Source organism: Aethalodelphis obliquidens, unplaced genomic scaffold, assembly GCF_003676395.1.
Source record: "Aethalodelphis obliquidens isolate GAN/ISIS:26980383/991018 unplaced genomic scaffold, ASM367639v1 scaffold13, whole genome shotgun sequence".
Taxonomy (NCBI): Eukaryota; Metazoa; Chordata; class Mammalia; order Artiodactyla; family Delphinidae; genus Aethalodelphis; species Aethalodelphis obliquidens.
The window spans coordinates 15,015,589-15,031,725 of record NW_020837957.1 but is presented as its reverse complement, the minus strand read 5'-3'; the positions used below and the strand labels follow the sequence as shown (position 1 = coordinate 15,031,725).

At 40.4% G+C, this 16,137-nt stretch overlaps 1 protein-coding gene across 1 annotated transcript in view; it reads right to left on the bottom strand.

The window, feature by feature from the left end:
• Positions 1–1,704: 1,704 nt before the first annotated feature.
• The window catches only part of GIPC2 (GIPC PDZ domain containing family member 2), an 85,046-nt gene continuing 70,613 nt past the window's right edge, over positions 1,705–16,137 (bottom strand). Inside the window, exon 6 of the mRNA XM_027114152.1 lies at positions 1,705–3,229. Within this exon, the coding sequence (XP_026969953.1) occupies positions 3,090–3,229 (140 nt within the window). The 3' untranslated portion in view covers positions 1,705–3,089. The remainder of the gene's footprint in view (positions 3,230–16,137) is intronic.

Genomic DNA, 16,137 nt, shown 5'->3' with positions numbered 1-16,137 from the left:
TACAGCTTTTATAGTTGAATTCTTTCTTTAAATTATTTATTTATTTTTGGCTGTGTTGGGTCTTCGTTGCTGCGTGCGGGCTTTCTCTAGTTGCGGCGAGTGGGGGCTACTCTTTGTTGCGGTATGTGGGCTTCCCATTGCAGTGGCTTCTCTTGTGGAGCACGGGCTCTAGTCATGCAGGCTCAGTAGTTGTGGTGCACAGGCTTAGTTGCTCCACAGCATGTGGGATCTTCCTGGACCAGGGCTCGAACCCGTGTCCCCTGCATTGGCAGGTGGATTCTTAACCACTGCACCACCAGGGAAGCCCTATTAGTTGAATTCTTAAAGAGTTTCACATCATATAATTATATAATTGTATTTTTGAAACATCACAGAAACCCAAAATGTACCCATTTGTAGTCATCAGAATGTGTAGACCTGCTGGGAGCCAAGCTGTGCTCAAGACCCCATTGAACCCAACGTTCACTCATCCTTTGCATTCTTTGCACAAAGAAAACAGAGTGTGCTCTTAGTGGCCACTGAAAGATGCTGTTTTGCATGAAAGGAAATCAAGAATAAAATAATCAAAATCTTAAAAAGAATGAAACAATCATCCTCCACTTGGGGAAAAAAAAGTTCTTAGAGAACAAGAGAAAACAACAGAGGCCTTCTGAAAATGTTTAGTGTTGCCAATAAAATGGCACAGTTAAAAAAAAAGACTTCGTCTCATTGTAGCAGTAGAAGGGCAGCTCCCACTTGTAGACTGTGACATCCAAAAAGAAACCCTGTTCCTTTTGTGCACTGAGAGTTTTACCAAAAGGCACAAAGTTCACAAAGAGATATATTTTCGGGTAAGAGAACAAAATGAAGAAACTTACTTTGTTATCAGTTTATCAGTAGAGGTAACAGAGAAAGACATTTCAAGAAAAAAAAACTGTTAGTAGTAAAACACCTGTGCCCAGCTGACACCCTTTATGCTCATTTGATGCTAACAAGCAAGTTACAGTTGCAGCTGTACATGGCCGTCAGTACCTTACACATCAAAACTCTAGAAAGATCATGGTAACCACTTTGTGAATATGAGATTTCACAAATCACAGGGAATTTGCACCAAGTGTCAGTGTTCATCCATATCCAGAAGGAAAGGAGGATCAGACAGCCATCAATAATAAACAATGACTCATCATTTCAAATCTAACATCTAGTGCCAAAAATTTTATTTTTTGCTTCAACCGAAATATTTCTGTGGGCTTCTTAAGTCATCCAATAACTTTCCTATCCTATGAGAAGTGATATTAAGAATTAGTATGGGGGCTTCCCTGGTGGCGCAGTGGTTGAGAGTCCGCCTGCCGATGCAGGGAACACGGGTTCGTGCCCCGGTCCGGGAGGATCCCACATGCCGCGGAGCGGCTGGGCCCGTGAGCCATGGCCGCTGAGCCTGCGCATCCGGAGCCTGTGCTCCGCAACGGGAGAGGCCACGACAGTGAGAGGACCGCGTACCGCAAAAAAAAAAAAAAAAAAGAATTAGTATGTATTTGGGGACCTCTGAAAGAAATTCACTAAACAAGTAGCAACAAATTACTACAGCCTGGGCTGAATGCTATTTCCAAATGATGGGCAAGGGCAATAAGACAATCCACATTCCATAAACTGCTTTTGTTACATGTTAATGACTGTAACAGTTTCTGTGCAGGTTTCAGATTAATGAGACAAAGAATACCAAGATTCATAGAATTAAATTTATGTGAAAAAGAGAGCGGAACGCAGCAAAAGTGAAGTTGCACCAGAAAACAAGAGTTATCTAAGCATCAACCCGGCATGAAAAGGGAATTACTTCTGATTTCCTAGAATACACCCCTCGCAGGTTATTATTTCTGATTACCACGGCAGCATGCAGCATTTTCCATCTAACATTTTAGAAGAACACTTGGTCACACCATGTTCTGCCTTATTAAATGATCTATGTTGAAACCATTCATTTCCATTTCTCTTACATCTGTAAAATGTCAAGTTAAGAGTGATAAAACAGTCATTTACCCTCAATTTTCTCAATAATGTAAGGTTTCAGAGAGAGTGCATTAGAACTCTAAAATAATAAGCTAATATATTTTCTCAATTTTCCCTTCCTCCTGCATTTTCACTAGGGGGAAATCTACTGCTTATAGTATCTCCTTTTAAGTTCAGGAGGCTTAAAAGTGTTGCTCTTCCAAAAAAAAAAAAAAAAGTGTTGCTCTTTAACCCTCAAAAATGTTCCCAAACATAGTTATTTTCTGAGTAAACATCTTTCAAAAGAAAAGTTCTACAAAGACTATAAAAACTTTCCCTGGAATGCTTCTAAAGGGTAACATAACAGTAGGTATGGATGGAAAAGAAATAGTGTTGTAAGAACTGCTAAAAAAAGAAAAATCAAATATAAGTGGTTTCTACTGTATCTGCCTCTTTTTCACCTTCTTCTACATGTGCAAATATATACACAGCACAATAGATTTCAACAAGTTTAAGAAGCAAGGAAGCAATTACAAAGAAGCAAAAAATAAAAGTCAATCAATCCTTGTTTTACAAAGAGAGTAAGTAAGCCATAGACATCAACAGGCTATAGGAATCTTCCTCTCCTTATTCAGTGGATTTAAAAAAAAAATGTTTCTAGACCTCTAGTAGGCATAATGCGTATTTCATGTCCTGAACATATCCCGTTCAAGCTAGTATAACAAAATGAAGATGCTATGAGGCAAATTATACTCCAATCCTCATTTTCACTGCATTAAGATTTTGCAAAAGAACTACAAAGAGATTGCAATCAACTACTTATACGTGGAAAACAAAACATGGCTGTCAATGGGGACCAAAATAACCTATCTAGAAATACTCTCTTAAACTAACTTTAAAAAGCTTTTAAATGAGTATTAAATTTGATCACGTTTTATGAAATTTATCTTAAGCATACTACATATGCAACTGCATTAAAAAGTGTCCAGAAATCAAAATTATATTTCAAAAGAATGTATTCATACACATAAAACAAGCCAGAGTCCATAACAGTGTCTAAAAGCAGATTTTAACTTTTTTTTTTTTCATTCCTCCAGAGACGGTCATTCACATCCTAATCATCCTCATTTGGCATCACCAATGACTCCCCAAACATCAAAGACAAACTCATCTGGGAACGCAAAGTCTCCAAGGGTTTCATCAAGTGCCACAGCAAATTCATCCGGATTACCTTTGTCCTTTCCAGCTTCAAACATTGTAGTAGCTATCAAAAATAATTTTTAAAGATTAATTAGCATCAGAAGACTGAGAAAAATGACACCAAGGCAAAATACTTTCTAAAAGTAACATGCATAAGTCTATTCCCATAGATATTCTAGAAGGAGATGCACGTCTATGTGCACCAAAATCCATGGGCAATAAGGTTCATAGGCAGTATTATTCACAACAGCCCCAACCCAGGAAGACCCCAGGTATCTATCAGTAGGAAACTAAATAAACATAGTATAATCATACAATGAACTTATACACAGCAATGAAAGTGAAAAAACCACAGCTAATATACCAGAACATTCTCAAATCTCCCAAACGTGACATTAAGCAAAAGAAGCCAGACACAAAGGAATCATACTATATTATTCCATTTACATAAAGACAAAAAAACTGGCAAAACAAATTTATGGCTAAGTTGGGAAAGTGGTTACTTTTGGAGAGGAGGGAACAGGCAATAGTTGGGAGAAAGCATAAAGAGGGCTTTTGAGTACTGGCAGAGTTTTATTTCTTGACATGAGTGGCGGTTAAATAAGTGTTCACATTGTGAGAATTTTGTGTTGTATACTTATAACTTGTTCATTTTTCTGTATGCATGTGTATTTAGCATTAAAGAGTTTAAATAATAAAAGTCATTCATTCATTCAAAAAACTTTTTAATAAAAGGAACATGCATAGATACATACTTCTAGTACAAATTAAAATAAGTTACTCTCTATCATTACACATCAAGGTAGCAAAGATGTTTTAAACAATCTGTCTTTGGCACCCTGGTTTGCATCTTCTACCCCTGTCTTCTCCTCCATCTTGGAGCTCATCAGGTGGGAGCCTCTGGTGTCCCTATGGGGGAGCAAGGGCTCCTGTGGCTAAGCCTGACGGGAGACCCAGAGTACATCTGCTCCCCACCCCCCATAGTCACTAGCTTTCTCCGTCCCCTCTTCCACTCCCCACCCCCAACTATAAAAAAGACAAAGGATAACAGTTTGCAACGGGGTAATCAAGCTAGGGAGAAGGGGAGGAAATCTGTCTCCTCGTGGAATCAAGGAAACTTTTTTTGAGCCCCTTTCCAGTTTGGGATAGAAAGCAAAGATGGTGCCCTTGTTCTGTTTTTCTAATAAGTTGCCTGGATCCCATATTTTATGTCTGGGGAACCAGCATCTTCAGGAGTACACATTCCCCTGGGACTTGTCCCTCCTGGCTGGGAGCCCATAAGGCTCAGCTGGTTTTTTTCTCAGCCCCCTATAAGCACTAGCTACCAGGAAGAGACAGTGTGGATGTGATTTGGGACTTGGGTGAAAAAAACCCAGGTAAAACGGAAACACCAAAGCCCAGACTCTTTTTTCCCTCCCAAGTTAAGGTTAAACAAATCAAAGGTTGTATGACTTCTCTGAATGAGCCAAGAGGTCTGGTCTTTCCAGCTAAAATCCACTAGGGCTCTGGAGAGCATTTAAGAACTGTTCCTCACCTCGAACAGCTTAGTACTAACACAGGTAGGCTAAGGGGAAGGCAGGAGATGTGGCCAATAGAAGGGCACCACAATCAGAGCAGAAGTGGGATGTGGATGGGGTGACCTGGGGCAGGAGTCAAAGCCCTAGTAAAGGTGAGGAGGGCTTCCACATAGCTGGACAGGTTGGTGTAGGGTGGAGAGTCCAGGTGTGGTAAGGAGGGCATGGGGTGGGGGAGAAGAGGACAGCAGGCACACTGATGAGAGATTGGTTACATACAAGGGCATGCATCACATACATGTATATCCACTGAATAATGGGAACCACGTTTTGTCAGTCAGAGAAAGATAAATTGGAAAAGGGAGAAAACTAGAATGATTGCTGCTAAATTAGAATTGTAGAGATCAGTGAAATATTTTTTTTTTCAAAAGAGAGATTAAAAACTATAGAGGTAAAGACATGAACACAGGGCTTCCGTGGTGGCACAGTGGTTAAGAATCCACCTGCCAATGCAGGGGACACAGATTCAAGCCCTGGTCCAGGAAGATCCCACATGCCGCGGAGTGGCTAGGCCCGTGAGCCATGGCCGCTGAGCCTGCGCGTCCAGAGCCTGTGCTCCACAACGGGAGAGGCCACAACAGTGAGAGGCCCACGTACTACAAAAAAAAAAAAAAAAAAAAAAAAATCCTTTCTCTCCTTCAAGGCTCCTTCCTCCATGAAATCCTGTGTCCCCAACTGGAAGTGACATCTGCATTCCCTAAAGCCTTCTACCAGTGCTCTTCATACTTGAGTATGCAAACATATTGGCTGAGATCTCGGCAAAGTGCAGATTCTGGTCCAGTAGCTCTGCAGCAAAGCCTGAGATTCTGCATTTCCAACAACCCCCAGGTAATGCCAGTCCCCAGACCACACTCTGAGGCATAAGGCCTTACGGTGCACATTTAACATTGTTCTGTGTTGTCATTATTTTCATCTACATATTGCCTCTATCAGAGAATAAACTCCCAACAGATCTTGAATAGCTTACTCAGTCTTTTATGCCCAGGGAAAACTAGTTCAGTGTCTTATGTACAGTAAATGCTGGTAGCTGGGTAGGTCCGGAAAGAGTCCTTGTAATTACACTTAAATAATTTTTGTACCCGCACAGTTAGCATGCACTCAAGAAAGTGAAGCCCAGAACTCTGATCCTGTAGCCAGGATGTGAAAGAAGAGCAGCCAAAACTTTTGCAAAAGTAGGACTCAAGTTCAGAAGTTTGCTTAGACTCCAATTCTAAATAGTTCTCATAGGGCCTACAGACAGCATTTATTGAGACAGTTACCTAAAGATCATACTGACATGAGGGTGATATTTCTTCTTTGAGGAAGAAATAAGATGCACACAAATAAAAGATATGAGAAAACCTACAGACCATTCAGAAGCAGAAATTAACAGTGCAGATGACTGATGCTCTTAAATGCTGGAGGAAACGATGACCAGGATCAGATGTTCACTAATGGACACTGAATCAAACAACCTCCCTCTCTCTCTCTCTCTCTCTCTCTCTCTCTCTCTCTCTCTCTCTCTCACACACACACACACACACACACACACACACACATTGGCTGAAAGAAACAACTTGGTGCATGTTTTTTGGCACCTCAGGAAGTCAGCAGTACTGGCTAGCGCCCTGAGCCCAGGAACATCATATCCTGGACCTGGCCGACTCTGACTCGCAATCTCTGGTTTGGGTTCCTTAGTCACAAATTGAGAAAAATGATGGTTTAAGATGCCCAGACAATAACCTTACAGTCCAAACTATATAATCTCACTCATGCTGGCACAGCAGAGAAGAAAACCTCCAATACACTAAACACAGCCCCAGAACTGCTCAGACCTCCTATATGTTTCTACCTCTACTACACCACTACCATTATTACTGGCAATAATTGTTAGTAATCATTGCTAAGAATGATAATAGCTATACCTATTATTTATGATGTGATAGAAACTTTATATATATTTAATTTAATGCCTTGCCAACCCAGTAAGGTTGTTTTTTATCATACCCTTTTACAAAGATACAGAAATTATGATTCAAAGTTAAATAATTTGCCCAAGGGCTAAAGCTTCAAAAATGATATTAGGACTCCATACTCCCTGTGAATTCACTATTTTTGTGCCTCTTAACAGACATTCGGTCAATAAACATTTACCAAGGATTTACTCTGGGAGAGGCACTGTGGTAGGAGCTGAGATTAAAAACTGAGTAAGTTATCTCCCTTCAAGGAAACACGGGTCTTGTAGAAGCAACAAAAGTACCAATTAGGCAGCTTCATAGTTATGCTGGAAATACTGTATGTAATACAGTGCTCCAGAGATCTTTCCAAAATCCATAATTTGCTTATGTATTTTAAAAGAAATTAAGAATGGAGCATGCTCTGAACATGTTATGAATTGCTAACTCATAAAGTATAAACATAGATTTTAAATATTTTTTACAGGAGAAATAAATGGTATTATTGTATCCGTTTTGGTGAAAGATTGAACCTCTGATTTAAGACAAAAGCAAAAGAGGGCTTCCCTGGTGGTTCAGTGGTTAAGAATCCACCTGCCAATGCAGGGGACACGGGTTCAAGCCCTGGTCCAGGAAGATCCCACATGCCACACAGCAACTAAGCCCGTATGCCACAACTACTAAGCCTGCGCTCTAGAGCCCACGAGCCACAACTACTGAGCCCACGAGCCACAGCTACTGAAACCTGTGCGCTCAGAGCCCGTGCTCCGCAACAAGAGAAGCCACGGCAATGAGAAGCCTGCAGACCGCAAGGAAGAGTAGCCCCTGCTCATCGCAACTAGAGAAAGCCTGTGCGCAGCAACAAAGACCCAACGCAGCCAAAAATAAGTAAATAAATAAATTTATGAAAAAAAAGAGAAAAGCAAAAGAAACTTTAGCAAAATGAAATACTTTTTAAAAAGTTTTATTACATTAACATAGTGACAGCTACTAAAATGCTTTTAATATGTTAACTATAATAGATCTGCAGTATGCCGCAATAATATTCAGCACCTGAATACAACCTGGCAAAAAATATTCCACTAAAATGTAGAATTGTTACACCACATATAGCAGCTAAGTGCTGACATCTAGTGGCCATACTGAGAATATCTTTATATTATTACCACTACTAAACAACTTTCACATCATTATTAATGACAAACTTATATTGGTGATACAGGTCAATCTGTATTTTCCACTAAGTTTTTAAATACTTAAACATAACTTTTAGCTATAAGGTACTACTGAAGGTGAAAAATCTTGGTATCAAAGACCCAGAATTAAATCTCAGTCCTTGTTAGCTGACTGGGCAAGTTACCAAACATCTCTGAATCTGCTTGTTCTCAAATCTATAAAATGGCACATAGCAGGGTTTAGATAAAGGTTAGTGACCACCATTGTTAATTTAACCATTAAATCTGTAACTGTACCTCTTTCTACGTAAAGTCTTTAACACCTACTTTCCCTAAGGCTTTTCATAAATGTCGACCCATTTCAAGCAACTCACACATTAGTCAAACATCAAAAAATACAGGCAATACAGAATGTTTAAGAAAAATCTATTTCCAAAATTTCATTGGCTTTATCTGAGAAGGATGACTTTCACTGTTTTGAATTCAGTGAAAAAAGAAATCATCCTAGGAAAAATGTAATAACCTCTAAATAACATTATCATATACATTTAAAAGACCTATAAAAGATTTTACAGGAAAACTCTACTGAGAAACTATCATTCAAATTTCCTTTCCACATATTTCTGGATCTTTTTTTTTAAGGATTTTCATTTCTACTTTTAAAATGATAAACTTCATTAGCAATAACATTAATTTTTTAACATCTTTATTGGAGTATAATTGCTTTACAATGTTGTGTTAGTTTCTGCTGTATAACAAAGTGAATCAGCTATATGTATATATATCCCCATATCCCCTCCCTCTTGCGTCTCTCTCCCTCCCACCCTCCCTATCCCACCCCTCTAGGTGGTCACAAAGCTCCGAGATGATCTCCCTGTGCTATGTGGCTGCTTCCCACTAGCTATCAATTTTACATTTGGTAGTGTATATGTCAATGCTACTATCTCTCTCTGTCCCAGCTTACCCTTCCCCCGCCCCATGCCCTCAGGTCCATTCTCTATGTCTGCGTCTTTATTACTGTCCTGCCCCTAGGTTCTTCAGAACCTTTTTCTTTTTTTTTTTTTTTTTTTTTTTTTTTTTTGCGGTACGCGGGCCTCTCACTGTTGTGGCCTCTCCCATTGCAGAGCACAGGCTCCGGACGCGCAGGCTCAGCGGCCATGGCTCATGGGCGCAGCCGCTCCGCGGCATGTGAGATCCTCCCAGACCGGGGCACGAACCCTTGTCCCCTGCATCGGCAGGTGGACTCTCAACCACTGCGCCACCAGGGAAGCCCCCCTTTTTCTTTTTTTTTTAGATTTCATATATATGTGTTAGCATATAGTATTTTCTCTTTCTGGCTTAACTTCACTCTGTATGACAGACTCTAGGTCCATCCACCTCACTACAAATAACTCAATTTCATTTCTTTCTATGGCTGAGTAATATTCCATTGTATATATGTGCCACCTCTTCTTTATCCATTTATCTGTTGATGAACACTTAGGTTGCCTCCATGTACGACCTATTCTAAATAGTGCTGCAGTGAACACTGTGGTACATGACTCTTTTTGAATTATGGTTTTCTCAGGGTATATGCCCAGTAGTGGGATTGCTGGGTCATATAGTAGTTATATTTTTAGTTTTTTAAGGAATCGCCATACCGTTCTCCATAGTGACTGTATCAATTTACATTCCCACCAACAGTGCAAGAGGGTTCCCTTTTCTCCACACCCTCTCCAGCAGTTATTGTTTGTAGATTTTTTCATGATGGCCGTTCTGACTGGTGTGAGGTGATACCTCAATTGTAGTTTTGATTTGCATTTCTCTAATGATTAGTGATGTTGATCATCCTTTCATGTGTTTGTTGGCAATCTGTATATCTTCTTTGGAGAAATGTCTATTTACGTCTTCTGCCCATTTTCGGATTGGTTTATTTGTTTTTTTGATATTGAGCCGCATGAAATGCTTGTATATTTTGGAGATTAATCCTTTGTCAGTTGCTTCATTTGCAAGTATTTACTCCCATTCTGAGGGTTGTTTTTTCATCTTGCTTATGGTTTCCTTTGCTGTGCAAAAGCCTTTAAGTTTCATTAGGTCCCATTTGTTTATTTCTGTTTTTATTTCCATTTCTCTAGGAGGTGGGTCAAAAAGGATCTTGCTGTGACTTATGTCATAGAGCATTCTGCTTACGTTTTCCTAAGAGTTTTATAGTGTCTGGCCTTACATTTAGGTCTTTAATCCATTTTCTGTTTATTTTTGTGTATGGTGTTAGGGAGGGTTCTAATCTCACTTTTTTTTTTTTTTTTTTTTTTTTTTTTTTGCGGTACGCAGGCCTCTCACTGTTGCGGCCTCTCCCGTTGCGGAGCACAGGCTCCAGACACGCAGGCTCCGGACGCACAGGCTCAGCGGCCATGGCTCACGGGCCCAGCCGCTCCACGGCATGTGGGATCTTCCCAGACCGGGGCACGAACCCGTATCCCCTGCATTGGCAGGTGGACTTCCAACCACTGCACCACCAGGGAAGCCCTAATCTCATTCTTTTACATGTACCTGTCCAGTTTTCCCAGCACCACTTAAGAGGCTGTCTTTTCTCCGTTGTATATTCTTGCCTCCTTTATCAAAAATAAGGTGACCATATGTGGGTGGGTTTCTCTCTGGGCTTTCTATCCTATTCCATTGATCTATATTTCTGTTTCTGTGCAAGTACCATACTGTCTTGATTACTGTAGCTTTGTAGTATAGTCTGAAGTCCAGAAGCCTGATTCCTCCAGCTCCGTTTTTCTTTCTCAAGATTGCTTTGGCTATTTGGGGTCTTTTGTGTTTCCATACAAATTGTGAAATTTTTTGTTCTAGTTCTGTGAAAAATGCCACTGGTCATTTGATAGGGATTGCATTGAGTCTCTAGACTGCTTTGAGTAGTAGAGTCATTTCCACAATGTTGATTCTTCCAATCCAAGAACACGGTATATCACTCCATCTGTTTGTATCATCTTTAATTTCTTTCATCAGTGTCTTATAGTTTTCTGCATACTGTTCTTTTGTCTCCTTAGGTAGGTTTATTGCTAGGTATTTTGCTCTCTTTGTTGCAATGGCAAATGGGAGTGTTTTCTTAATTTCTCTTTCAGATTTTTCATCATTAGTGTATAGGAATGCATAAGATTTCTGTGCATTAATTGTGTACCCTGCTACTTTACCAAATTCATTGATTAGCTCTAGTAGTTTTCTGGTAGCATCTTTAGGATTCTCTATGTATAGTATCATGTCATCTTCAAACACTGACAGCTTTAATTCTTTTGCGATTTGAATTCCTTTTATTTCTTTTTCTTTTCTTATTGCTGTGGCTAAAACTTCCAAAACTATGTTGAATAATAGTGGTGAGAGTGGGCAAACTTGTCTTGTTCTTGATTTTAGAGGAAATGGTTTCAGGTTTTCACCACTGAGAACAATGTTGGCTGTGGGTTTCTCACATATGGTCTTTATTATGTTGAGGTAAGTTCCCTCTATGCCTACTTTCTGGAGGGTTTTTATCATAAATTGCTGTTGAATTTAGTTGAAAGCTTTTTCTGCATCTATTGAGATGATAATAGGGTTTTTATCCTTCAGTTTTTTAATATGGTATATCACATTGAATGATTTGGGTATATTGAAGAATCCTTGCATTCCTGGGATACACCCCACTTGATCATGGTGTTTTGATCCTTTTAATGTGCTGTTGGATTCTGTTTGCTAGTATTTTGTTGAGGATTTTTGCATCTATGTTCATCAGTGATATTGGCCTGTAATTTTCTTTCTTTGTGACATATTTGTCTGGTTTTGGTATCAGGGTGATGGTGGCCTCATAGAATGAGTTTGGGAGTGTTCCTCCCTCTGCTATATTTTGGAAGAGTTTGAGAAAGATAGGTGTTAGCTCTTCTCTAAATATTTGAAAGAATTCGCCTGTGAAGCCATCTGGTCCTGGCCTTTTGTATGTTGGAAGATTTTTAATCACAGTTTCAATTTCAGTGCTTGTGATTGGTCTGTTTATGTTTTCTATTTCTTCCTGGTTCAGTCTCAGAAGGTTGTGCTTTTCTAAAAATTTGTCCATTTCTTCCAGGTTGCCCATTTTATTGGCATATAGCTGCTTGTAGTAATCCCTCATGATTCTTTGTATTTCAGCAGTGTCAGTTGTTACTTCTCCTTTTTTATTTCTAATTCTGTCGATCTGAGTCTTCTCCCTTTTTTTCTTGATGAGTCTGGCTAATGGTGTATCAATTTTGTTTATCTTCTCAAAGAACCAGCTTTTAGCTTTACTGATCTTTGATATTGTTTCCTTCATTTCTTTTTCATTTACTTCTGATCTGATCTTTATGATTTCTTTCCTTCTGCTAACTGGGGTATTTTTGTTCTTCTTTCTCTAATTGCTTTAGGTGTAAGGTTAGGTTGTTTATTTGAGATCTTTCTTTAGGTAGGATTGTATTGCTATAAACTTCCCTTTTAGAACTGCTTTTGTTACATCCCATAGGTTTTGGGTCATTGTGTTTTCATTGTAATTTTTTCAGGTATTTTTTTATTTCCTCTTTGATATCTTCAGTGACCTTTTGGTTATTTAGTAGCATATTGTTAGCCTCCATGTGCTTGTATTTTTTACAGTTTTTTCCTGTAATTGATATCCAGTCTCATAGCGTTGTGTTCAGAAAAGATACTTGATATGATTTCAATTTTCTTAAATTTATCAAGGCTTGATTTGTGACCTAAAATATGATCTATCCTGGAGAATGTTCCATGAGTCCTTGAGAAGAAAGTGTATTCTGTTGTTTTTGGATGGAATGTCCTACAAATATTAATTAAGTCCATCTTCTTTAATGTGTCATTTAAAGCTTGTGTTTCCTTATTTATTTTCCTTTTGGATAATCTGTCCATTGGTGAAAGTGGGGTGTTAAAGTACCCTACTATGATTGTGTTACTGTCAATTTCCCTTTTTATGGCTGTTAGCATTCGTCTTATGTATTCAGGTGCTGCTATGTTGGGTACATAAATATTTACAACTGTTATATCTTCTTCTTGGATTGATCCCTTGATCATTATGTAGTGTCCTTCTTTGTCTCTTGTAATAGTCTTTGTTTTAAAGTCTATTTTGTCTGATATGAGAATTGCTACCCCAGCTTTCTTTGCATTTCCATTTGTATGGAATATCTTTTTCCATCCCCTCACTTTCAGTCTGTATGTGTCCCTGGGTCTGAAGTGGATCTCTTACAGACAGCATATATACAGGTCTTGTTTTTGTATCCTTCAGCCAGTCTATGTCTTTTGGCTGGAGCATTTAATCAATTCACATTTAAGGTAATTATCAATATGTGTGTTCCTATTACCCTTTTGTTCATTGTTTTGGGTTTGTTTTTGTAGGTCATTTCCTTTTCTTGTGTTTCCTGCCTAGAGAAGTCTCTTTAGCATTTGTTGTACAGCCGGTTTCTTGGTGCTGAATTCTCTTATCTTTTGCTTGTCTGTAAAGGTTTTAATTTCTCCGTTGAATCTGAATGAGATCCTTGCTGGGTAGAGTAATCTTGGGTGTAGGTTTTTCCTTTTCATCACTTTAAATATGTCTTGCTACTTCCTTCTGGCTTGCAGAGTTTCTGCTGAAAGATCAACTGTTAACCTTATGGGAACTCCCTTGTATGTTATTTGCTGCTTTTCCCTTGCTGCTTTTAATATTTTTCTTTGTATTTAATTTTTGATAGTTTGATTAATATGTGTCTTGGCGTGTTTCTCCTTGGATTTATCCTGTATGGGACTCTCTGAACTTCCTGGACTTGATTGACTATTTCCTTTCCCATGTTAGGGAAGTTTTCAACTATAATCTCTACAAATATTTTCTCAGATCCTTTCTTTTCCTGTTCTTCTTCTGGGACCCCTATAATTCGAATGTTGGTGCATTTAATGTTTTCCCACAAGTCTCTGAGACTGTCCTCAATTCTTTTCATTCTTTTTTCTTTATTCTGCTCTGCAGTAGTTATTTCCACTATCTTATCTTCCAGGTCGCTTATCCATTCTTCTGACACAGTTATTCTGCTACTGATTCCTTCTAGTGAATTTTTAATTTCATTTATTGTGTTGTTCATCACTGTTTGCTTGCTCTTTAGTTCTTCTAAGTCCTTGTTAAACGTTTCTTGTATTTTCTCCATTCTATTTCCAAGATTTTGGATCATCTTTACTATCATTATTCTGAATTCTTTTTCAGGTAGACTGCCTATTTCCTCTTCATTTGTTTGGTTTGGCGGGTTTTTTACCTTGCTCCTTCATCTGCTGCATATTTCTCTCTCTTCTCATTTTGCTTAACTTACTGTGTTTGAGGTCTCCTTTTCACAGGCTGCACGTTCATAGTTCTCATTGTTTTTGGTGTCTGCCCCCAGTGGGTAAGGTTGGTTCAGTGGCTTGTGTAGGCTTCCTGACGGAGGCACTGGTGCCCGTATTCCGGTGGGTGGGGCTGGATCTTGTCTTTCTTTTGGGCAGGGTTGCATCCAGTTTTGGGTGTCTTGACTTAGTATGATTTTAGGTAGCCTCTCTGCCAATGGGTGGGGTTGTGTTGCTGTCTTGCTAGTTGTTTGGCATGGGGCATCCAGCACTGGAGCTTGCTGGCCGTTGGTGGAATTAGGTCTTAGTGTTGAGAAGGAGATCTCTGGGAGAGCTCTCGCTGACTGATATTACGTGAGGCTCAAAGGGTTCTGGTGGTCCAATGTCCTCAACTCGGCTCTCCCACCTCACAAGCTCAGGCCTGACACCAGGCCGGAGCACCAAGACCCTGTCAGCCACATGGCTCAGAAGAAAAGGGAGAAATAAAGAAAGAAAATAAAAATAAAATAAAATAATTAAAATTTAAAAATTAAAATAAAAAAATTTAAAAGTAATTAGAAAAAGAAGAGAGCAACCAAACCAATAAACAAATCCACCAATGATAACAAGTGCCAAAACCTATACTAAGATAAACATAAAAATCAGAAACAAGTCAGTTGCAGACAGCAAACCCCAAGTCTACAGCTGCTCCCAAAGTCCACCGCTTCAGTTCTGGGTTGATTCGTTGTCTATTCAGGTATTCCACAGATGCAGGGTACATCAAGTTGACTGTGGAGATTTAATCCACTGCTCCTGATGCTGCACAGAGAAATTTCCCTTTCTCTTCTTTGTTCGCACAGCTCCTGGGATTCAGCTTTGGTTTTGGCCCCACCTCTGCGTGCAGGTCGCCCTCAGGCTTCTGTTTCCACCCATACAGGAGGGGGTTAAAGAAGCGGCTGATTAGGGGTCTCTGGTTCACTCAGGCCAGGGGGACGGAGGGGTAGAGTAGTTATAATTGGAATGCAGCGCGAGCCTGTGGCAGCAGAGGCCACCATGATGTTGCAACAGCCTGAGGTACACTGTGTGTTCTCCCTGGATCACGGGACCCTGGCAGTGGCAGGCTGCACAGGCTCCCGGGAGGGGAGGTGTGGATAGTGACCTGTATTTGCACACAGGCTTCTTGGTGGCGGCAGCAGCAGCCTTAGCATTTCATGTCCGTCTCTGGGGTCTGCGCTGATAGCCGCGGCTCGCGCGCATCTCTGGAGCTTGTTTAGGCAGTTCTCTGCCTTCTATGGGCAGACAGGGAAGGAATCCCCTTCTCCTCGCACACCCTGAAACAATGGTCTCTTGCCTCTTAGGCAGGTCCAGACTTTTTCTCAGACTCCCTTCCTGCTAGCTATGGTGCACTAGCCCCCTTCAGGCTGTGTTCACACAGTCAACCCCAGTCCTCTCCCTGGGATCTGACCTCCAGAGCCTGAGCCTCAGCTCCCAGCCCCCACCTGCCCCAGTGTGTAAGCAGACAAGCCTCTCGGGCTGGTGAGTGCTGGTCAGCACTGATCCTCTGTGCAGGAATCGCTCCACTTTGCCCTCTGCACCCCTGTTGCTGTGCTCTCCTCTGTGGCTCCGAATCTTCCCCCCACCCACCGCCCCCCCGTCTCCACCAGTGAAGGGTCTTCCTAGTGTGTGGAAACCTTTCCTCCTTCACATCTCCCTACCAGAGTTACAGGTCCCATCCTTATTCTTTTGCCTCTGTTTTTTCTTTTGCCCTACCCAGGTACGTGGGGAGTTTCTTGCCTTTTGGGAAGTCTGAAGTCTTCTGCCAGCATTCAGTAAGTGCTCTTGAGGAGTTGTTCCACATGTAGATGTATTTTTGATGTATTTTGGGGGAGGAAGATGATCTCCAAGTGTTACTCCTCTGCCATCTTGAAGGTCCCCCCCCCCGACTTCTAGATCTCTTTATAAATTAGAAATCCTAAAATTCTGAAGTTACTGGGATGATCTCCA